The 24,294-nt window shown below is 43.1% G+C and overlaps 1 protein-coding gene across 3 annotated transcripts in view; it reads left to right on the forward strand.

Moving 5' to 3' along the window:
* LOC146822954 (serpin B10-like) overlaps positions 1-24,294 on the forward strand; it is a 454,260-nt gene that overhangs the window by 164,327 nt on the left and 265,639 nt on the right. For all 3 annotated transcript variants that reach the window (XM_085607111.1, XM_085607109.1, XM_085607110.1), the window contains exon 3: positions 6,733-6,852. In XM_085607111.1, coding sequence (XP_085463237.1) covers positions 6,733-6,852 — 120 coding nt within the window. The remainder of the gene's footprint in view (positions 1-6,732; positions 6,853-24,294) is intronic.

Genomic DNA, 24,294 nt, shown 5'->3' on the forward strand with positions numbered 1-24,294 from the left:
TTGCTTGAGTCCGTTCCCCTACTTTCTTAAACATGGCTCCCCCACTGCGGAATTTGCCAAGGGGCAAGGCCGATGGTTAAGGCTCGGCCGTTGGGGACGGGCGAAACGGGCAGAGAAGGAAAAGAACTCTGTCTTTTCCTTCATGCCCAAAGAAGACAAGGACAGTGTCCAGTTCTCCCGCTGCTGGCAGCTGCCCCCCCTCCTTTGTTCCCCCTCTTCCCTCTCTGTCTCGCTCCTCCTCATGTAATTAACAACTGGTCCGAGACTTCAAGAAACAGGTATTACCTTCTCTTTCCTCCTTTCGTTTATTTGCTTCCTTGTGAAATGGATCCAAAAAAGAAAAACACTTGCTGGAAACGTAGTCTTTTGCTGAAATTTTTCAATTTCTAAGTGCAGGCAGCCTCAGGGTAGAGAGAAATAAAACATTCAAAATATGAAAATAACTAACTAACTAAAGCAAGGTGGCCATATTGATTTATTCACACCTAAACACATTAGCGCCACATTACAGTGTTGGACAGTGAAGCCCTACTTTTGTTGCCTCCTCGCTCTTTGAACAACCATGTTTTCCCTGGTGGGAAAGCACACTATTCCTGGAGGTACTGAAATACCTGCTTGTTGGGTGCGTGCATTGGAAAACAAAATACATACTGCGGCTCTGTATTCACAAACGTGGTCTTTTGAAACCATTCTGCTTTCATTTTGTAATGATATAAGCGATGGGCATTAGGTCAGCTCCGTTACTCTCACACATTCCTTTCTGCACCCTCGTTCCCTTATGTCACTGTTTCCTTCTCTCTCTATTCCCCGGTTAACTGACTTTTCTCTCTTGCTCTGGGGGTGAAGGCCGATGATGAGAAATACGCCCCGGACCGGACGCCGGACCTTAAAAGAGTAGCAGCGCTAAGCGCCCACCACCTGCAATCACCGGTACATATTAGGCGCAAAATAGTAGAGTCTAGAGATAGTTCATCCGATTCTTGTGTAAGATGTGCTCTGTCGGACTCGTAACTACTTGTCATTTGCTATGACGGGGGAATGGAGGTGCGGAGACAGAGAAAGAGACGTGGGAGGAAGGTATCCCTGTGCCCTCAGCCAATCCTGGCGCTGCTGCAGCGCCAGGATTGGCTGAGGGCACAGTTTACTCTTCACCCGCCACCTGCCCATTAGGAGACCGAGGGGCTCCTAATGGGCATGCACAAGTCAGTAAAAATATAAGTGCGCATGACTGGGCACGGGCGAAAAATTCACGCACCATTCCCACTCATGCGCACTTGTGCTGCAGTGCTGCCTGTCCCTGCCTGGTCTGACAATGCATGTCAGTCAACATGACACCGGACCGCCCACGGTCCGACGTCATGCTGACTGACATGCATTGTCAGTTCTCCCTCGGCGTCTCTGAACTTAAGTAAACTAAGTTCAGAGGCGCCGAGGGATCTGCGGGCGGGGGCGGAGGGGCAACGCCCCAACACCCCAATGGACGCACCGCGCCTGCATATTTACAAGTTAGTTGCCACCTGAGCGTCAGAAAAAGTCACGCTCCGGTGGGGAAAGGGGCTTGTAAATATGTCCCTGAGTTTTTATGAAGACAAGCCCTGCTTACCCCCAACCCCTCACCGAGTGACTCCTGGTGGAATTCTCATTCACAGCTCTCTGTTGAATTCCACGTTTCACCTGACTGAGAAATGACACTAATTAATTAGCCTATGAACATTAACTGGACTTTCCTGTTGGAGGACGGTCAATGCTTATTTGCATATGATGTTTCTATAGTTGCTAAGAGTGCAATAAAGACATAATTAGAAATGCTTTCCAGAGACATGAACAGTGATTAAGAGTCATGCAAGTATTTCCATTCTTCACTTCAAAAGTTTCTCACGGATTCATTGTGCTACTGGGAAACACACAGCTGGTGCCAAGAGATGAGTGGATTAGCGTGGAGACAGCATTGATGAGGTTGCCAGCACAGTGCTTGGATAGAATAGTGGCAATGCCTTTGCGTGCGCGCACACACACACACACACGCACGCAAGCACACACACACGCACGCACACATGAACGCGCACACACACACAGCCCCCCCCCCCCCCTAGAATATTTTTGCATTTGACCCCACGAAAAAGCCATGCAAAAGCCAAGAAACAGCAAGATCTGGGTCCGGTCCGGTGCTCTTTGTGCACTGGAACCAAGCTACACCCCTGATGAGCCCAAACAAGGACGAAACCAGTCTTGGGTTGCTTGTGTTCGGGTTGAGGGAGAATCTGTACTGGCAGTTCGAGTTGGACTGTTCATATTGGATCAGAGTCAAGGCTGATTTGCATATGGCTGGGTCCAAACTGAGGTGGCATGGTGTGCAAAAGAACGATGGAGAGGTATGCAGCAGGAGTAATTACCAGTGACTGAGATTAATGCAAGCATTTCATCCATCACTTTTTTGTATACTTCAGGGCCAGTGGTGCTTGCCCCTTAAACCCTCTGATGGAATAGTAGTCCCTACTACATTGTGCCCGCTTCCAGTCGAATTATGACAACATTTACAGGGTCAGTTTCTGTTGCAAAGTTTTTCTAGGCTTTCTATTTGCTGTAGTGCTTCCCTAAGGGAGGTGTTTTTGCAGATGGTCCCAGATTTATAGTCGAGATTTACTAACACTTTGCCCCGGGATTGCTTCACAAAAGTGACACAAACCAGGCGCAAAGTGTTGGTGTGGGATTTACTAGCCAACGCAAACCCAAATGTTTGTTGCATAGATACCCAAAGAGACCCAGAGTTGCGCTATGCGCTATTTTGCATCAAGGTTGTGTTCCATGGGTGGTACCTAGGCGTTCCCAGGCAACCTTCCATAGTTTTTAACACAAATTCCTATCTGCTAACATTCGTAGACAGGAATTTTCACCAAAACTTTCCTCCTCCTCGAGGAAGGCTAAATAATAATTATAATAGTCTCCGTATTTTCCAACTTTACATGAGTGCGGCATTTACAGCACACATACAAAGTGGGATATGTCTCAAAGCTTAGTTTTTGTACTGGAAAAGTCTCTTTCTAGTACAAAACGTATGCTTAAAGAACACACACCACACACCATTGCACTGTGGCAAGGGTGTGTGGGTTGGCGCATAGCAGCCAAAACTGTGCCAGCGCTGGGGAAGAATAAAACTGTGCTGCGTCAAATGTTAGCAAATCTGGGCCACAGCGGATCAGGTACAGCCCCCTTCCAAGGCAGGATCACCATCACTCTCTTGTGGTCTTCTCAGAAAAGCATACTTATCGACTCAGTCTGTTATTGTCTGGATCCTCGGCCAATACTCATGATGTGAACTTCTAAGTCTGCCACTGAGCTCTTTCTTTCTCTCAGATGATACTTAACAGATCTCAGAAGAGGGAACCACAGAGAAGAGTCCAGTCAGACTCACCCACCTGTCCACTTCACTTATGTGCATTACATTCGACTTCGGGGGCGGGCAGCGTAGGTAGATGAGGATGCACCAGGAAGGCAGTACGATACACCACAGCTATCATACACAGAGGATTAACCATTTTGGCCCTCTCATACTGAGAGATTGCCTGGAGATGGTCAGAGAAGTAATCCTATACATCTCAGAGTCACAATATCAAGCTCCTATAGGCCCCTGATGGGCAATTCATGGTGAGCCCTGTTTACTAATGGTTCAGGAGTACTTGCTCTTGGCAATGGGCTCTGTCTTTCTGCTTCCATCACTCACTTTTGCAAGGGTAATTTCTGGAGACTACCTGGTGAGCAGGGAGCTCTTGTATAATTCGGCCATCTTGCACCTCAGCATTTGTCATTACAACGCCTTTTTGACACCAGTCTCAAAAGGCAGAGCAGGTGCTATTTGTGGCATTAAGCAGAGTAAGGTAATTGTCTAATCTGATTGGATGTCTGTCAAACAATGGACACATTTCACAGATAACTATTTTGAAAGTCTGAACACAAAGAGTTTGCCCATAACAACGTATTCCAGAGTGAACTATTTGCAGATGCCCTTTCCATCAACATTAATTGTACGCACATCCGTGTAGCTATTTTACCAGGGAAAGTAAAATAAAAAATAAAAAAACACTTACCTTGCGCTTGCCTCATCACCGAACACCTGTATCCTACCCCTGGCTGGAATGCATACAGTCAGCAATCAAACACTTTGCTCTCCTTTTGTCCTCATAATTACCTGATGAATTGCGGAAGGTCGAAATGTTGTTCACATGTATCCAGCTGAAAAAGGATATTTATGGTGCAATGACACATTATTGAAATTTTGGACTGTATCTATTTTCATGCACAATATTTGATTGTCATTTCTTTTCAACAGTTACTTTTTTTATGTGTATCACTTTGTGCCGTCCACTTGATATTCTCGAGCACTGTGTACATTCAACACACTGAGCACTTTCCTGTCTAATTCATATTTAATGCTGCTATCAATTGAATATAAAAATTCATTGATTAAAAAAATAAAAAAATTGGAGTGTTTGGCTATATACTTTTTTTTTTAATCTAGTTTTGAATGCAATACGTGTCTTGTAGTACTGTAAGAGAGACCAAATTGTTTTTCTCCTATTAATGCCCTTTGGGACATTGTTGCAGAATACAGGTGCATTATCACGGCTCAGAAAAGTACATCTCCAAATGGCACTTGAACTTGCAGGTGAAATCCACAGGGGCGCATTTACTGAAACAACAGTGCAACTCAGAGCAGCAAGCAAAGCAGCCACACTATGTTGTGCTAGGAGGAGAGTGCCTCACACAGCCCTATCTAATAAAATATGATGCTGCTGCACTCTTTCCCAGTTCTGGCACTCAAACAGGTTGCCTAGCGCCATGCATGCCTTTACACAATAGTGCTAAGGTGTGTGTGTGTAATATCTAACCAGTAGCGGACACTGGTAGTATGAAGCGGTGAGACTGGGGGACGTACACAAACAAACAAGTATAAATAAAAAAAGAAAACTTAACTGCTCTGACGGTCCCCACCTTGCTCCTGATCCTCGCGTTCTTGCCAGGAGCCTGCTGCATACTGTGCAGGCTCTCAGTTCCCAATCCCAGCGCTGCTCACATGCTGGGAAGGCTATTCCCAGCATGTGAGCAGTGCTGGGATTGGTCTGAGCACCTCAGTTCGGCGCTCAGACATAGAGTGGGAGCCTATGTTGGTTTTCCACCCAGCTATGTAATGCAGCGAGGTGGAGAGAGGCTAAGTGTGCATGACGGTTTGACCGGCCCCAAAGGGCTGGCCAAACTGTCATGAGTACTTAGCAGTGCCCTGCCTAAACAAAGTGTGAAAAATTTAGGGATAAAACTTGATCGGACTTTAACTATGAAAGATCATATTGCTGCCACAACTAGTTCCTGTTACTACAACTTGCGTCTTCTGCGCAGGATCTTTCCTTATTTGCCCATTAACTGTCGCAGAACCCTTGTCCAAGCTATGGTGATTAGCAGATTGGACTACGGGAACGCTCTGCTGGTCGAAGTAGGAGAGACCTTGCTTGCTAAGCTACAGGTGATCCAGAGTACCGCGGCAAGAATAATCCTGAATCGTCCGGCAGGCTCTCCTTCTGGCCCTCTGTTGAGGGAATTGCACTGGCTACCAGTGAGGAAGCGGTCCTATTTTAAAATCTGTTGTCTCACATATAACTACTTAAAGGCAAAGGTCCCCGCTATCTGCAAAGAAAACTTACAAAACCTGTACCTTGCCGAAATCTCACATCTAGTACACTAGCCCTTTTACAGGTGCCCCGAATATGTCTCAATCGTACAGGGGGCAAAGCTTTTTCTTACCTTGCTCCAAGGTACTGGAATAAGCTACCAATTGCTCTCCGCGAGATCTCCACCTACAGAACATTTAGGAAACAACTAAAAGCTTACCTGTTTTAACTTCTTATGGTTGGTCTCTCAGTTAGATTTCTTTAACAGCGCCGAGATGCCCCCGGGTGAGTCGTGCGCTATAAAAGTGGAACTAACATAACATAACATAGCACCACTCCCCCCTGGTGCTGCAGCATCAGGATGAGAGGACACACCCCACCCTCGCAGCCTGCAGGGCTAAAAATAAAATGATAATAAAAATGTTTTATTATTTTATTTTTGTCCTGACTCCTTTGCCTCTGCTTGCTTTCAACGGGAGGCGTGGGGGGGACGCTCCTCCGCCATAACGGAGGAGCTGCTACTGTATCTAACATCAGTTTTCTACTGGAATGGTATCCTTCCAGTATAAAATACTTTTCTTACACTATCTTTAATACATCTGTCTGACACATTTGATTTTGTGAAACATTAGAGAAATGAAAAACACTTCCCCCTGTTAATGCATGCCTCAAGGAGGCATTTTTTGGCACACTGCCTTGTTTTCCAATTCTGGTAGATAAGGCTTTGCATCAAACTCATGGAGTGTAGCATGGGAAAACCCATGTACCATCCATGGGAAGCCTCCTTGATGTAAAGGAATGCAACGCAACGATAAACTTACAATGGAAAGTAAATACTTTTTCAAGACTTTGCGCCGATTTGCATCACTTTGCGTGACTTTGCACTTGAAAAATCTGCCTCATTTTGTGTTAAATGATTTGTAGTACTGGCACACATAGATTGTAACGGGAAGAGTATTTGGATAATGCGAATACAAGCTGTTACCTTTGCAAAATCACACTTTACTTTTAATGTAAATCATGGAGAATAATGTACCCTTTTTTCAAGTCTTTCTTTGTTGATTGTTTACAGGTGTTTCTCTTTAACAAAGTCAGGAAATTCGAAATTAATCTTGAAAGCACTTCTGCCACTGCAGGTTCTGGAGTGGAGCAGAGAGCGCTCACATCACACCACCAGGTCTCCATTCCAAAGGTATGACAGGCCTTTTGATTATGTAGTTTTAGAAACTCATGTTTCACAACATACACGTTTTTGTCTTTGTTAGGTGGTGTGCATATATTCCAAGTCCTTTAGTCTAACAGGTATTTTCTCCTATAATATATAGGAGTATATGATATACATATAAACTGCTGTAATCGAGATTGCTACTCGCTTGTAATAACTGATTACAAGTGAGTACTCATGTTACGTTGTTGCTCTCCTCAGGTGAGAAGCCACTGGCACATATTCTCTGTGTCTTCAAAGCAAGAAGAACAAACAAACAAACCCCCTACCACTTCCTTTGCATAGTGACTGTCTTTGTGTGCCTGCCACCATCTCCCTCAAAAACTGTGAGTGAAATATATTTTAACTAGCTTTGAATGGAGTACTCCCTAACAGCACGGCCAATGAAAGCAAACAGATTGCCACAGAAGCATAAAGAGTTAAGCTGCAGCTAAAAGCAGTAAGAAAATATTTAATTGGAAACCAGCCTACAATTGGGTGTTTATGAAGCGTGCAAGTGAGAAAATAAATAATTAATCAGCTTAGCTACATTTGGAAGTGGTGAGGACACATCTTCGGTAAGTGCTTTACATTTTGGTAGGGAGGACGTTTTATAGGAAACTATCTAACAAATTCCGTATTGTAGCATTTTGTATTCACCTTTTCAGGCATAAACCACCTTATGCGCTGACCAATGCATATCTTTTTGGTAGGAAGCTGCCTTTCTATAGGTGTCTAAAAGCTCCATATCCTCTGTATGACTTACTGCAATTCCAGTTTCTTTTACCTGCAGGCTGATGGATTATGGGACTTTTAGTTTTGGTTCTTAGCAAAAACATTTGAAAAAGTAATATTGCAAGATGCAAAGTGGTCTAGCCTACAAGCCAGGACTAGCTAAAAGTGTGACATTTGGAATGGCCACTTGGCAGCCATGAAAGAGTGAGGGTGTGTGCAGTTCTATAGTTTAAAGCATAAAATGCCCCCAGCTATACAGAAAATCAATATTGTAGACCACTTGTTTTTCTATTAGTGGATTGGGTTCCTCTGTGTTTTGTATTAGTCTTATAATCTACGCGTAAGGGGACATTATTCTATATATAAATTGCCATTTGAAAGGCTCATTCAAGTGATATAAAGTCAGAGCAGTCAAAACACAAATAGAGAGCTAAGTCAATAACAAAACTGCTAGAAATATGCGAACTGAATGCGCCAAACCCCACTAGAATGAAAAGGTTTCAGGGTTAGCTGATGTTGGTTCAGTGTTGTGGGGAGTTCAGGATTTTATCAAAAACAGTGGGATCATCAGTAAAGCACCAGCAAGTTTGTTCCTAATATAAAAAAAAGCCCTTGAGGTATTGCACGTCGCTGGAAGATGTCTTACATATTGTGCATGCTTTCCCAGGTTAGTAAATAATGCCATTTTAGAGTTTACCTTAATGAATGCTGTTTGCAGCACCCAATCTTGTCAATCTTCTTGGAGTTAAGGAGTCCTCTTGGAGTTAGAGAGCAAGGAGGTGTGGTGTGGCAAGTGAAAATGTGTTTTTTTTTTGCAATTGATTGAGCAGGAAAGGTCTACAAGCATCATGACTGAAGAATGGAGGTTAGCTGCGGTGCTTTGCTAATAATGTTACATTTGATGGATTCCTTTGTGGCAGTATTAGAAAAAAACTCTGTTCAGAGAAACAGTAGGCCCAGGCATTTGCTGTAAAAGGCTAGTTAAAACTATTCTTATTGTTTCTAAAGTTTACATCATAGCAATATAATGCGATAAACATCCTTTTGTTTCTTTGCAATTGTTTACCCATCAAAATCGCTTGCTATAATTGCTGTAATAGCCTTTACGCATTCAACTAACTGCATGGTATGATGTCAACAATTTCAAAGTGGCACACATCTCTCCTACCTAAATACAAAAATGTACTGCTTGAGACTTATTGTCTGGATCGAAATGTGAATTAAGTAATGCATATTTGGTAACCTGGCAGAGTGAAAAAGTTCAAAGGTATGTGTGTAGCAAGATTGCTTTATTTAACCTATTTTGATGTAAAATTCCAAAATACATTTACTTCCCTTTAAAGCAGAAAACTGAAAATAAATGAAATTTTTAACATAACGAACAGCAAATTAGTTTTCCTGTAGAAAATTAAAATGGTTATATCTCTCATTAGGAATATAGCAGAAATTCTTATGAAGCACATTCTTTGATCATAAAATACAATAATATTTTATCACAGCAAATGCATTAACCCCTTCCCTGCTCATGACGGAACCACTCCGTCATGAGCCACGGTTGCGCTGTGCTCATGGCGGAGTGGTTCCGTCATGCTGCGGCCGTTGGCCGCCGCTCCGCCCACGCAGCGCTAATTCCCCGCCTGTGCGGGCGATTAGCGCAGTGGGCGGAGACGTGACGGAACCACTCCGTCATGAGCACAGCTCAACCGTGGCTCGTGACGGAGCGGTTCCGTCACGAGCACAGTGCCACCGCGCTGCCCCCAAACACCCCCAGCGCCGCGGCGGAATTCCTGCCGCGGCAATGGGGTTAATGAAACCTTCCGACAGCAGGTAAACATAAACAAGTCAAAATGCAAACAATACAACAACTAAATGTATGTTTTTAAAAATCTTTTATCCATGTGTACATTGTGTAACGTAGCAGCCATGTGACACGTCATGTGTGACACTATCAAGTAGTACTTTCCATTCAACAAACTGCTTTCTGTGACTTGTAGTTTTGCTTTTATCAATCTACATATTGGCATAAAAATCCAGCATGTGAAATGGAGAAGCTGAAATTTTTAGGATACTTGGAGGCTAAGCAGATGTTTCTTATGCTACCTTACAATCTTTTGTATAGCACAGTGTATGCTCTTTAGACTGCTCCTGGCCTAGTTTGAGATATAATGGCTTTCCCTAGCAGCATGGGAGAGTGGGTGGGATCTGATCATGAAAACCTTACACCAAAACTGACATCTGTGAGACCATTACAATAATGCTAGTAGAAGGTTGTTTTGCGCATTCATATCCCAGGTCCTTCCTTATGTTCCTGAATGACTGCCTTTTCACAGGATATGTGAGGATACAACGCGATTAGATCGCAGTACATTACATCGCAGTTATTACAACGCAACTCGTTACAACGACTTGCGCTAGAGGCGCTGGACTTAGGAATAGTATGATTTACTATTCCAACTCCAGTGTGTGTAACAGTAGGGAAGGTGTTGGAATAGTAAATCATACTATTCCTTAGTGTAGAGCGCTATCCAGCGCAAGTCATTGTAACGACTTGCGTAGTAATGACCGCAATGTAAATGTATCGCAGTGTAACGACCGCGTTGTAAAGGTTGTTTCCCCTTTTCACATGGTGAGAAAGTGTATTTCTCCAACTGATTCATCTAAGAGTCCATCTGCTACATGGTTTTCTGAATCAAATCTTTTGGAGTAGGGTTGTGGATTGCGATGTTCATATCACCCATGTGGGCGTGTTATGAGCTAAGAGTGTTTAGCTGTTGATAAGAGTGAGCATAGATATTTTAGGTCAGAGGGAGCATGGTGTTGGACAGTATGTCATTAAGGACTATAGTAGTTTGCCATTTTTCTACTTTTGAAAGTACCCCATAAACCATTTGTTTGGGATTACATGGGTTAATAGGAGACACCGTAGTCAGTGATGGTTGGACTTCATTCGACTACTACTGTGGTGCAATAGATCATAACGAGCTGCACCCCTTTGAAACTAGACAATATAAACCCACTATAGCAACAGCAAGGTCGGTTCCTGAGTGAACACCATACATAGTCTGGTATGTTGTCCAGCATCGTGGGCTTCTTCACCGTGCCCCCTTGCTGTGCTATACAGAGCGACAAAGATAATGAGTTTTGTTGCAGACTGACGGTTCGGAAATTACAACAGTATTGAAAAACAGCAATGAGCTTACAGCAAAATATTATATAACCTAGAGTCTTTTTGCCAAGTTCATGCCCCCCTCCCCAGTAACTCTTAACTGGTATCAAAGTGTTTACTACTTCAGACCAAACCTCCACATCAATTCATCAGCAGACCAAATTCTGCACAGAAAAACTCTGAACTCAATATGGACAATGACCTATTATGCACCCAAGTGATCTCAACACCTGGGTTTCTGTGGATTAAATTAATAGAAGTGTAAGGAAATAGGTAAATAGGTTATTATTTGGAAGATATGAGTCCTTCCAAAGAAAAATGTTACAAAGTCCTGGCAGGGCCAACACACAAGTTCATTACATAAATCTGGGCTCAACCCTTTGCAGCTATGGCACTCAGCAAATAAGGTTAACTTGAGGAAAAGTATGTGAAGTATTTAGCAGTAACAAAACAATTAAAAAGTCAAAACACAACACAATAAAAGTCTCACAATCAATTTCTAGCAATAGTATTTATTTATTTATTTATTTATATAGCGCCTGAATCGACCCCCGAAGGGGTTTCTCTGTGCTTCGGACAGGAGACAAAAAAAGCTAAGCCTCAATAACAAAATCAGAAGCAAAAAAGGATAGTCTTAAGGTACTTTCTGAATTGAAGGTTGTCGGGCATTGCCTCGAATGCAAGGGGAGCTGATTCCAAAAAAGAGGGCAATAGTAACGATAGAGAACATTTTAATAAGAGAAATTACACTAAAATGACAAATATCCGTTAAGGGGAACCAAAGATATGAATTTTAAAGTTTTAGGAAAAAAGTGCCAAGTTAAAGTAAAGCACCAATAAGAAGTCACTGTTCATGGTTGACGGGGACCTAAGCATGATTTCTGGCTGAATGAGATGAAGCAGACGTCAGAAACTGCAAGCTGGTCATCAAAGTCAAGGATTTTACCTTCTGACTTATTCTCTGAAAAGGAAGTTAAAATCTACAGGATGTATCTGGCAAATACCTCCAAAACTGGATAGCTGTTGAACAAAGCAGTTGGTTTTGGCGAGAAAAGCGCTAAGTGTGAAAATTTCACAGTTTAGGCCTGCCAAAGTGCTCTCGTCGGACACCTTTGCTGCAAAGTCCCACTGACGCTCTGTAGGTCCAGGAAGTCCCAAAAAATCCTAACTTTTCAGTCTTTCCGAAGCAGTTCCTCTTGGTCTCTTCTAACACTTCCAGGACCTCACGCACAGCACTTAGGGGTCAGGGCTCACTTCAGCAGAGGCTTTCAACAGGGCCCATTCCAGGTCTAGTTGCTACTGGACAGCTGAACACTTCAGAAAAAAAGCTGCACCAATCTGGTTCTGGAACCATGTTCCGCTCTCACTACACTGGTGCCAAGCTAGCAACAGATGGCTCAGGGAACAAAGGCTTCTCTTTCCCAGGTCCCCATTTACACATAACTATGAATGGGCAGGCTTCTCATTGACCGTTTCAAGTTTCTGAATCCTCTCCAGCTGCCCGGAAAGGAGTCACATACCTCACATTCAGGTCTTCCTGCCAGAAGGCCTAAGCCATTGTTTCTACTCTGAGAATAGTTTGAACACCTCTAGAAGAGGAAGCATTGACATGACCCATCTGCTTGCAGGCTAATGCTAGTTAGCCCACTGGAGGGTCAGGAAGAAAAACTGTAACTTTTTAAAAGTTGCTATTCCAAAATATCAACCAAAAAAAAGACAACTTCATCAGTTCAAAAACCAGCAGCATCAGTTCACAAAAACATGGGAGGAGTCAGACATAAAGGCACTTTCTCACAAGAAGCGTAGATTCTGTCCACAACATGGAATGAATGGCCTTGAATTGTTAAGAATACAGATACAAGCATGAAGATTAGGCCACAAAAGAGACTGGGGAATGTAGTCAATTTAATCTTATTTCCGAGGATCCCATTCTTCAACAAGATCTCTTATCATCTAGCAACATGCTCTGCTCTGTACCTCGGTTTGTGACTGGGTACAGCACAATACTACTGCTCTGCAGATTGCAGAAGGATGGCTGGGCTGTTCCCTCACAGACATTCCTCGCTTTGCCCCCTGCTACTTGTCAGATTCCTGCATAAAATACTTGGCTGAATTTGAGCAGACATTTTCTCTGTGCAGGGATTGGATTATTTAACCAAGTTGCTTCCGTTTAAATATATTGGAGCTGGCAATATGAATCTTAGAGATTTTTTCTCTCAGCTTTTTTCCTTTAAGAACTGAAGTTTTCTTCAGTTTGTCACCATTTTGTTTCTTACTTTAGTCTCCATTCTAGATTCAGCGGTGCAAATTTGAGGCCCTAACTACACACAAGAAGGAGTCCATTAGAAGGATTCAGAAGATCTGCTCTTGACAGGAAAACTGGAATTTATATCAATACAAAGTTCAATGAGCTTTTCTATTGTTCAACTACAAATGATGTGTGATATTTTTAAATAAAGGAAAACAAATATAAATCTCTAAATCTTAATGCAAGTCAACTCTAAACAACAATAAGGTGTCACAAAGTAACCAGATACAAAATGATTACTGAATGATATATAAGTAGTTCAGAGAATAGAATAGATTCAGAGTAATTTTACAACTGCTTATAAAAAGCAACAGACCATTTTATTAATGTCACTGTTCTTTGTTATCAGTGTTTTCTGCTGTTGTGGCAGTCTGAAATCAATTAAGAACCTGCACCTTTGCACTCCTTGTGTGTTTTTGTAATTTTTTCCTTACCAATTTTTCAATGCAGTATTAAATACATGAGTGTCTATAAGTTTGTGATGTATCTCAACGTAAGAGTATAAGTGGAGAGAACTGGGTAAATTGTGTCTTGTGGCTCAGTGGATTAATGCATCCACTGCAGGATCCGAGTTTGTCCCCAATAATCACCGTCTTGAATTGTGGAAGTCCACACAATCTTATATCATTTCAACATCAATAAAATGAGTACCACTGAGTTAGGTAACAATAAACATCTTTTGTTCACTGTCTGTCTGTAGTGCCAAGAAATTCCTTGGGCTGAACGTGTGTTCTACAGAGACACCAATTATGTTTAGTAAACTAAGATTAACACAAATACGGTGGTCTTTAAAGAAGCTCCAATCAATAGTAAGAGGGTGCATTACATGTAAGTAGAAGAGTTGATTAGCTAAGAATGTCTTGGAAGTACTGAGGATTAAACAGATAAATAACTAGAGATAATTTAATCTTGTAATATTTTTAGCACGTAATATCTTGCCTAATAATAGATGCATCTTTAACATGCTATTACAGCGAAGTAAAACTAAGGAACTTGCAAGGTTGATAGTAAATAACCTGCCCTAAAGACAATCAGGATGTGCTTTCTAATTAAAAAACCATGAGCAAGCAATATAAATGTCATCATGTCAGTAAAGTAAATGCATAAAAAACACACACGGATTCTAAATTCTACAGACTAACAAAGGACTATTTGAACTCCATCACAAATGGGAACACAAGTGGGACAATGTAACCCCTCTCAAAATACCATGTCTTTGAATGACAGCCCATCCAAGCAATGACAACAACGAAGCAAAACATGAAATCCAATGTCTGAAGTGGGCTGACTCAAAGCCCCCCGCTCTCTTTCTCTCTCTCCCTATTTCTTCTTACATGCACTTTTTTAAGGTATTGGTAACATGCTCTCCCAGACAGCTAGGCCTGTCTATAGTGAGACTTAAACAGAGGGAGGAAGAGGAAAGAATGTTTCCAGTTTAGAGTTATTCACCACAGATATTTTGCTTACACCAAATGTATTTTGTTTCTTGTTAGTTCACAAATATGTATGAAACAATTCAAGTAACTGAAGTCTGCAGGTTTGTAACATGTTTTGCTGTTAGGCTTCAGTGGATGTCTGAGTATGAAAAGCAGACCTGGTAAACATTTTTACATCACCCCCACAGTGCACTGAGCTAATGTAGCGAGGAAGGCACATCCTCTCTTTTAGGTTCTGAGAAGCAAAGGTCTCATGAAAAGAAAACTATGGAAAAATGGCCTCTAAATAGTGCACTCTGGATTTTTCAAATATATTGGTGAAAGGTTGTTGATTGTATAAGTGCATCAGAAAGAAAACTTGTAAAATTCTGCAGACAAGCAAAGTAAAGAGGAACAAACCTTAGTTATCATAGCCTAAACACAACAACAGTCAATGTGCACACTCACACACAATTAGTGTGTACAACAGTAGGTACCACAACCAATCACAATCTCAATTTGGGGTTGGGAGTTCACTGTCTGGCATACCTGCACACACTCAATGTCATAATGACTGGTGCGATAAACACTCATTCATTGTTTGCAGATTGTTGGAAATTGGGTTACTGGTTGGGTGGGGTGAAACAATACTCAAGCAGCAACACAATCTCTGTCATGGTGAAACACAGGCAAACCCCAAATTAACCTGAGCTTAACCCTCTGGTAGCTTTGCACAAAAACAATCAGGAATAACTTAGAGGCAATGTGTGAAGTAATTATGCCGCACTTCAAACAGTAATAAAGTGAAAACACAACACAAGAAAAGTCCCACACCAAGTTTAGTAAATTATTTGAGACCAAAACAACAAAAATCCAATCAGCAGCACCAGAGATATGCAGTGTTAAAGATTTTAGTGAATACAGTGCTTTGAAGCACAAAGGGCCAACTGTGGGTACCTGGTCGTGCCGGACTGGAGTAAAGTCACAAATTCAGGCTGACCAAGATGAGGCGCGAGATGGCTACAGGAACCATGTTAGGCCCACTGAACAAAGTACCTTAAATTCCTGTTGCGCAGCGTTTCAAGATCCCATATCGAGGATGCGTCGCACAGCTGCAGTTCCAAGGAACTACGTGGTTGCGATGTGGAGTCCTGCATCGTCTTCTATCTATCTATCTACCTACCTACCTACCTACCTACCTATCTATCTATCTATCTATCTGTCTGTCTGTCTGTCTGTCTGTCTGTCTGTCTGTCTGTCTGTCTGTCTGTCTGTCTGTCTGTCTTTCTGTCTGTCTGTCTGACTGTCTGTATGTATATATATTCGAAGCCGGGTGACCCCCGCTTCGATCGTGCCGGAGGACAGGCTTTGCTGCAGGTACTGCAAAGAACAGAGCACTAAGCACGACATAATCAGCATTTGACAGTTTTTGAAGGTTATACCCACTAATAGTGATGCCAGTATGATGAATAACTTTCGATATGAAGGCAGATGGATTTCACTAGATTCCCTGCAGTAAATATTCAATGAAATGCATCATGGGATTTGAAGTGCGAAACAAACTGTCACGTGACTTTTAATTGAAAAAAGCGCGCACGAATGCACTTTGCACATACAGACTCCAACCTGTGATCAAGGCGAAAGGTCGCCGAAACGCGTAAGGATATGGAACTTTGCTGCGCTGCTGTACCGGCAAATAAAAGCTTAACTCCGGTATTGGGCCTCACCTTTCTTTGTGATGAAAAGTCGATTAAGATGGGTCTCTCCGGGACCATTGCTGTGAGGCCGCCCTGAAGGGTCTGGGGCTCCTGTGCCTGGAGGTTTTGCTTTTGGATATTAATCTGGAGCTCGACTCACTCATCGCCAGGAACCTAACCAAGGCAATGCTATTTCGCAAATCCATGGCGATGCTGGAAGGGATTCGAAGCCGGGTGACCCCCGCTTCGATCGTGCCGGAGGACAGGCTTTGCTGCAGGTACTGCAAAGAACAGAGCACTAAGCACGACATAATCAGCATTTGACAGTTTTTGAAGGTTATACCCACTAATAGTGATGCCAGTATGATGAATAACTTTCGATATGAAGGCAGATGGATTTCACTAGATTCCCTGCAGTAAATATTCAATGAAATGCATCATGGGATTTGAAGTGCGAAACAAACTGTCACGTGACTTTTAATTGAAAAAAGCGCGCACGAATGCACTTTGCACATACAGACTCCAACCTGTGATCAAGGCGAAAGGTCGCCGAAACGCGTAAGCATATGGAACTTTGCTGCGCTGCTGTACCGGCAAATAAAAGCTTAACTCCGGTATTGGGCCTCACCTTTCTTTGTGATGAAAAGTCGATTAAGATGGGTCTCTCCGGGACCATTGCTGTGAGGCCGCCCTGAAGGGTCTGGGGCTCCTGTGCCTGGAGGTTTTGCTTTTGGATATTAATCTGGAGCTCGACTCACTCATCCCCAGGAACCTAACCAAGGCAATGCTATTTCGCAAATCCATGGCGATGCTGGAAGGGATTCGAAGCCGGGTGACCCCCGCTTCGATCGTGCCGGAGGACAGGCTTTGCTGCAGGTACTGCAAAGAACAGAGCACTAAGCACGACATAATCAGCATTTGACAGTTTTTGAAGGTTATACCCACTAATAGTGATGCCAGTATGATGAATAACTTTCGATATGAAGGCAGATGGATTTCACTAGATTCCCTGCAGTAAATATTCAATGAAATGCATCATGGGATTTGAAGTGCGAAACAAACTGTCACGTGACTTTTAATTGAAAAAAGCGCGCACGAATGCACTTTGCACATACAGACTCCAACCTGTGATCAAGGCGAAAGGTCGCCGAAACGCGTAAGGATATGGAACTTTGCTGCGCTGCTGTACCGGCAAATAAAAGCTTAACTCCGGTATTGGGCCTCACCTTTCTTTGTGATGAAAAGTCGATTAAGATGGGTCTCTCCGGGACCATTGCTGTGAGGCCGCCCTGAAGGGTCTGGGGCTCCTGTGCCTGGAGGTTTTGCTTTTGGATATTAATCTGGAGCTCGACTCACTCATCGCCAGGAACCTAACCAAGGCAATGCTATTTCGCAAATCCATGGCGATGCTGGAAGGGATTCGAAGCCGGGTGACCCCCGCTTCGATCGTGCCGGAGGACAGGCTTTGCTGCAGGTACTGCAAAGAACAGAGCACTAAGCACGACATAATCAGCATTTGACAGTTTTTGAAGGTTATACCCACTAATAGTGATGCCAGTATGATGAATAACTTTCGATATGAAGGCAGATGGATTTCACTAGATTCCCTGCAGTAAATATTCAATGAAATGCATCATGGGATTTGAAGTGCGAAACAAACTGTCACGTGACTTTTAATTGAAAAAAGCGCGCACGAATGCACTTTGCACATACAGACTCCAACCTGTGATCAAGGCGAAAGGTCGCCGAAACGCGTAAGGATATGGAACTTTGCTGCGCTGCTGTACCGGCAAATAAAAGCTTAACTCCGGTATTGGGCCTCACCTTTCTTTGTGATGAAAAGTCGATTAAGATGGGTCTCTCCGGGACCATTGCTGTGAGGCCGCCCTGAAGGGTCTGGGGCTCCTGTGCCTGGAGGTTTTGCTTTTGGATATTAATCTGGAGCTCGACTCACTCATCGCCAGGAACCTAACCAAGGCAATGCTATTTCGCAAATCCATGGCGATGCTGGAAGGGATTCGAAGCCGGGTGACCCCCGCTTCGATCGTGCCGGAGGACAGGCTTTGCTGCAGGTACTGCAAAGAACAGAGCACTAAGCACGACATAATCAGCATTTGACAGTTTTTGAAGGTTATACCCACTAATAGTGATGCCAGTATGATGAATAACTTTCGATATGAAGGCAGATGGATTTCACTAGATTCCCTGCAGTAAATATTCAATGAAATGCATCATGGGATTTGAAGTGCGAAACAAACTGTCACGTGACTTTTAATTGAAAAAAGCGCGCACGAATGCACTTTGCACATACAGACTCCAACCTGTGATCAAGGCGAAAGGTCGCCGAAACGCGTAAGGATATGGAACTTTGCTGCGCTGCTGTACCGGCAAATAAAAGCTTAACTCCGGTATTGGGCCTCACCTTTCTTTGTGATGAAAAGTCGATTAAGATGGGTCTCTCCGGGACCATTGCTGTGAGGCCGCCCTGAAGGGTCTGGGGCTCCTGTGCCTGGAGGTTTTGCTTTTGGATATTAATCTGGAGCTCGACTCACTCATCGCCAGGAACCTAACCAAGGCAATGCTATTTCGCAAATCCATGGCGATGCTGGAAGGGATTCGAAGCCTGGTGACCCCCGCTTCGATCGTGCCGGAGGACAGGCTTTGCTGCAGGTACTGCAAAGAACAGAGCACTAAGCACGACATAATCAGCATTTGACAGTTTTTGAAGGTTATACCCACTAATAGTGATGCCAGTATGATGAATAACTTTCGATATGAAGGCAGATGGATTTCACTAGATTCCCTGCAGTAAATATTCAATGAAATGCATCATGGGATTTGAAGTGCGAAACAAACTGTCACGTGACTTTTAATTGAAAAAAGCGCGCACGAATGCACTTTGCACATACAGACTCCAACCTGTGATCAAGGCGAAAGGTCGCCGAAACGCGTAAGGATATGGAACTTTGCTGCGCTGCTGTACCGGCAAATAAAAGCTTAACTCCGGTATTGGGCCTCACCTTTCTTTGTGATGAAAAGTCGATTAAGATGGGTCTCTCCGGGACCATTGCTGTGAGGCCGCCCTGAAGGGTCTGGGGCTCCTGTGCCTGGAGGTTTTGCTTTTGGATATTAATCTGGAGCTCGACTCACTCATCGCCAGGAACCTAACCAAGGCAATGCTATTTCGCAAATCCATGGCGATGCTGGAAGGGATTCGAAGCCGGGTGACCCCCGCTTCGATCGTGCCGGAGGACAGGCTTTGCTGCAGGTACTGCAAAGAACAGAGCACTAAGCACGACATAATCAGCATTTGACAGTTTTTGAAGGTTATACCCACTAATAGTGATGCCAGTATGATGAATAACTTTCGATATGAAGGCAGATGGATTTCACTAGATTCCCTGCAGTAAATATTCAATGAAATGCATCATGGGATTTGAAGTGCGAAACAAACTGTCACGTGACTTTTAATTGAAAAAAGCGCGCACGAATGCACTTTGCACATACAGACTCCAACCTGTGATCAAGGCGAAAGGTCGCCGAAACGCGTAAGGATATGGAACTTTGCTGCGCTGCTGTACCGGCAAATAAAAGCTTAACTCCGGTATTGGGCCTCACCTTTCTTTGTGATGAAAAGTCGATTAAGATGGGTCTCTCCGGGACCATTGCTGTGAGGCCGCCCTGAAGGGTCTGGGGCTCCTGTGCCTGGAGGTTTTGCTTTTGGATATTAATCTGGAGCTCGACTCACTCATCGCCAGGAACCTAACCAAGGCAATGCTATTTCGCAAATCCATGGCGATGCTGGAAGGGATTCGAAGCCGGGTGACCCCCGCTTCGATCGTGCCGGAGGACAGGCTTTGCTGCAGGTACTGCAAAGAACAGAGCACTAAGCACGACATAATCAGCATTTGACAGTTTTTGAAGGTTATACCCACTAATAGTGATGCCAGTATGATGAATAACTTTCGATATGAAGGCAGATGGATTTCACTAGATTCCCTGCAGTAAATATTCAATGAAATGCATCATGGGATTTGAAGTGCGAAACAAACTGTCACGTGACTTTTAATTGAAAAAAGCGCGCACGAATGCACTTTGCACATACAGACTCCAACCTGTGATCAAGGCGAAAGGTCGCCGAAACGCGTAAGGATATGGAACTTTGCTGCGCTGCTGTACCGGCAAATAAAAGCTTAACTCCGGTATTGGGCCTCACCTTTCTTTGTGATGAAAAGTCGATTAAGATGGGTCTCTCCGGGACCATTGCTGTGAGGCCGCCCTGAAGGGTCTGGGGCTCCTGTGCCTGGAGGTTTTGCTTTTGGATATTAATCTGGAGCTCGACTCACTCATCGCCAGGAACCTAACCAAGGCAATGCTATTTCGCAAATCCATGGCGATGCTGGAAGGGATTCGAAGCCGGGTGACCCCCGCTTCGATCGTGCCGGAGGACAGGCTTTGCTGCAGGTACTGCAAAGAACAGAGCACTAAGCACGACATAATCAGCATTTGACAGTTTTTGAAGGTTATACCCACTAATAGTGATGCCAGTATGATGAATAACTTTCGATATGAAGGCAGATGGATTTCACTAGATTCCCTGCAGTAAATATTCAATGAAATGCATCATGGGATTTGAAGTGCGAAACAAACTGTCACGTGACTTTTAATTGAAAAAAGCGCGCACGAATGCACTTTGCACATACAGACTCCAACCTGTGATCAAGGCGAAAGGTCGCCGAAACGCGTAAGGATATGGAACTTTGCTGCGCTGCTGTACCGGCAAATAAAAGCTTAACTCCGGTATTGGGCCTCACCTTTCTTTGTGATGAAAAGTCGATTAAGATGGGTCTCTCCGGGACCATTGCTGTGAGGCCGCCCTGAAGGGTCTGGGGCTCCTGTGCCTGGAGGTTTTGCTTTTGGATATATATATATATATATATATATATATATATATATTTATATATATATATTATCTACTGGCGGTCGCAAGTAGATAGTTATAGTTAGGACCGTGTTTCCATAGGAAATCCGCAACATTCTATTTGGAATAACTTTGGCGCCGGTTGACGAATCCTCACGAATTTTTCAAAACTAATGGGGCGCTACGCTCCGCTCCTACCCTGAACGTCTCGGGGGGATTCGTCAAGCGGGGGCTGAGAAAAAAGGGGGGTCCCAAAACACGTTTTCCCCATGCATTTTCCCATAGGACCTTTAGTCCGAGCTACAGCCCGAACGGCTGAACAGAATTACTTGAAATTGGGCAGAGAGGTAGTCCTCAGGTCAGGGATGTGCCTTTTGCAGGTCTGGTGTAAATCTGTTCAGTAGGTCCTGAGAAAATAGCATTTAAATCAATATATATATATCTGTAAGCGCGCTCCGTGCGCTTACGGTAAGCTTACCATACGCGTACGGTGCCGTGCGCGAGCTCAATTCTGATTGGTGGTTACATGACTGTAAACATTCGAATCGGTCGAAATCAGAAAGTATCCGCTGCCATTTTCTGTCTCTCGCACTGAAAAACAAAGGTTGATAACATGAAAAGGGGGCAACGAAGAGAGTTGCAGACCCCCTAGCGTTCGTCAGGGGGTTCACGAAGGACCAAAAAGTATGAAAAATAAATGTAATAATTTTTAAAAAAATCGCGGAGTGCGCGTACGGTAAGCTTATTAAAAATAAATACATAACTTAGCATTTAAAAAACCGTACAAATTCACTGAAAAAACCATAGGTTTCACACACGTTATAGTTAGGAATTAGCATTTAAAAAACCTTGCAAATTCACTTTAAAAACCATAGGTTTCACACAAGTTATAGTTAGCTGTACATTTCACTCGTAAAAAACCAATGAAATTCCACGTTATAGTTAGATCAGGTAACTATAACTTGCGCGACCGCAATGCACAATGTGTCATTTCAGATGTCATCATTTCTTTTACCTGCAGGCTGATGGATTATGGGACTTTTAGTTTTGGTTCTTAGCAAAAACATTTGAAAAAGTAATATTGCAAGATGCAAAGTGGTCTAGCCTACAAGCCAGGACTAGCTAAAAGTGTGACATTTGGAATGGCCACTTGGCAGCCATGAAAGAGTGAGGGTGTGTGCAGTTCTATAGTTTAAAGCATAAAATGCCCCCAGCTATACAGAAAATCAATATTGTAGACCACTTGTTTTTCTATTAGTGGATTGGGTTCCTCTGTGTTTTGTATTAGTCTTATAATCTACGCGTAAGGGGACATTATTCTATATATAAATTGCCATTTGAAAGGCTCATTCAAGTGATATAAAGTCAGAGCAGTCAAAACACAAATAGAGAGCTAAGTCAATAACAAAACTGCTAGAAATATGCGAACTGAATGCGCCAAACCCCACTAGAATGAAAAGGTTTCAGGGTTAGATGATGTTGGTTCAGTGTTGTGGGGAGTTCAGGATTTTATCAAAAACAGTGGGATCATCAGTAAAGCACCAGCAAGTTTGTTCCTAATATAAAAAAAAGCCCTTGAGGTATTGCACGTCGCTGGAAGATGTCTTACATATTGTGCATGCTTTCCCAGGTTAGTAAATAATGCCATTTTAGAGTTTGCCTTAAGGAATGCTGTTTGCAGCACCCAATCTTGTCAATCTTCTTGGAGTTAAGGAGTCCTCTTGGAGTTAGGGAGCAAGGAGGTGTGGTGTGGCAAGTGAAAATGTGTTTTTTTTTTGCAATTGATTGAGCAGGAAAGGTCTACAAGCATCATGACTGAAGAATGGAGGTTAGCTGCGGTGCTTTGCTAATAATGTTACATTTGATGGATTCCTTTGTGGCAGTATTCGAAAAAAACTCTGTTCAGAGAAACAGTAGGCCCAGGCATTTGCTGTAAAAGGCTAGTTAAAACTATTATTATTGTTTCTAAAGTTTACATCATAGCAATATAATGCGATAAACATCCTTTTGTTTCTTTGCAATTGTTTACCCATCAAAATCGCTTGCTATAATTGCTGTAATAGCCTTTACGCATTCAACTAACTGCATGGTATGATGTCAACAATTTCAAAGTGGCACACATCTCTCCTACCTAAATACAAAAATGTACTGCTTGAGACTTATTGTCTGGATCGAAATGTGAATTAAGTAATGCATATTTGGTAACCTGGCAGAGTGAAAAAGTTCAAAGGTATGTGTGTAGCAAGATTGCTTTATTTAACCTATTTTGATGTAAAATTCCAAAATACATTTACTTCCCTTTAAAGCAGAAAACTGAAAATAAATGAAATTTTTAACATAACGAACAGCAAATTAGTTTTCCTGTAGAAAATTAAAATGGTTATATCTCTCATTAGGAATATAGCAGAAATTCTTATGAAGCACATTCTTTGATCATAAAATACAATAATATTTTATCACAGCAAATGCATTAACCCCTTCCCTGCTCATGACGGAACCACTCCGTCATGAGCCACGGTTGCGCTGTGCTCATGGCGGAGTGGTTCCGTCATGCTGCGGCCGTTGGCCGCCGCTCCGCCCACGCAGCGCTAATTCCCCGCCTGTGCGGGCGATTAGCGCAGTGGGCGGAGACGTGACGGAACCACTCCGTCATGAGCACAGCTCAACCGTGGCTCGTGACGGAGCGGTTCCGTCACGAGCACAGTGCCACCGCGCTGCCCCCAAACACCCCCAGCGCCGCGGCGGAATTCCTGCCGCGGCAATGGGGTTAATGAAACCTTCCGACAGCAGGTAAACATAAACAAGTCAAAATGCAAACAATACAACAACTAAATGTATGTTTTTAAAAATCTTTTATCCATGTGTACATTGTGTAACGTAGCAGCCATGTGACACGTCATGTGTGACACTATCAAGTAGTACTTTCCATTCAACAAACTGCTTTCTGTGACTTGTAGTTTTGCTTTTATCAATCTACATATTGGCATAAAAATCCAGCATGTGAAATGGAGAAGCTGAAATTTTTAGGATACTTGGAGGCTAAGCAGATGTTTCTTATGCTACCTTACAATCTTTTGTATAGCACAGTGTATGCTCTTTAGACTGCTCCTGGCCTAGTTTGAGATATAATGGCTTTCCCTAGCAGCATGGGAGAGTGGGTGGGATCTGATCATGAAAACCTTACACCA

The sequence above is a fragment of the Triturus cristatus genome, chromosome 5_2, assembly GCF_964204655.1.
Source record: "Triturus cristatus chromosome 5_2, aTriCri1.1, whole genome shotgun sequence".
NCBI classification, from domain to species: Eukaryota; Metazoa; Chordata; class Amphibia; order Caudata; family Salamandridae; genus Triturus; species Triturus cristatus.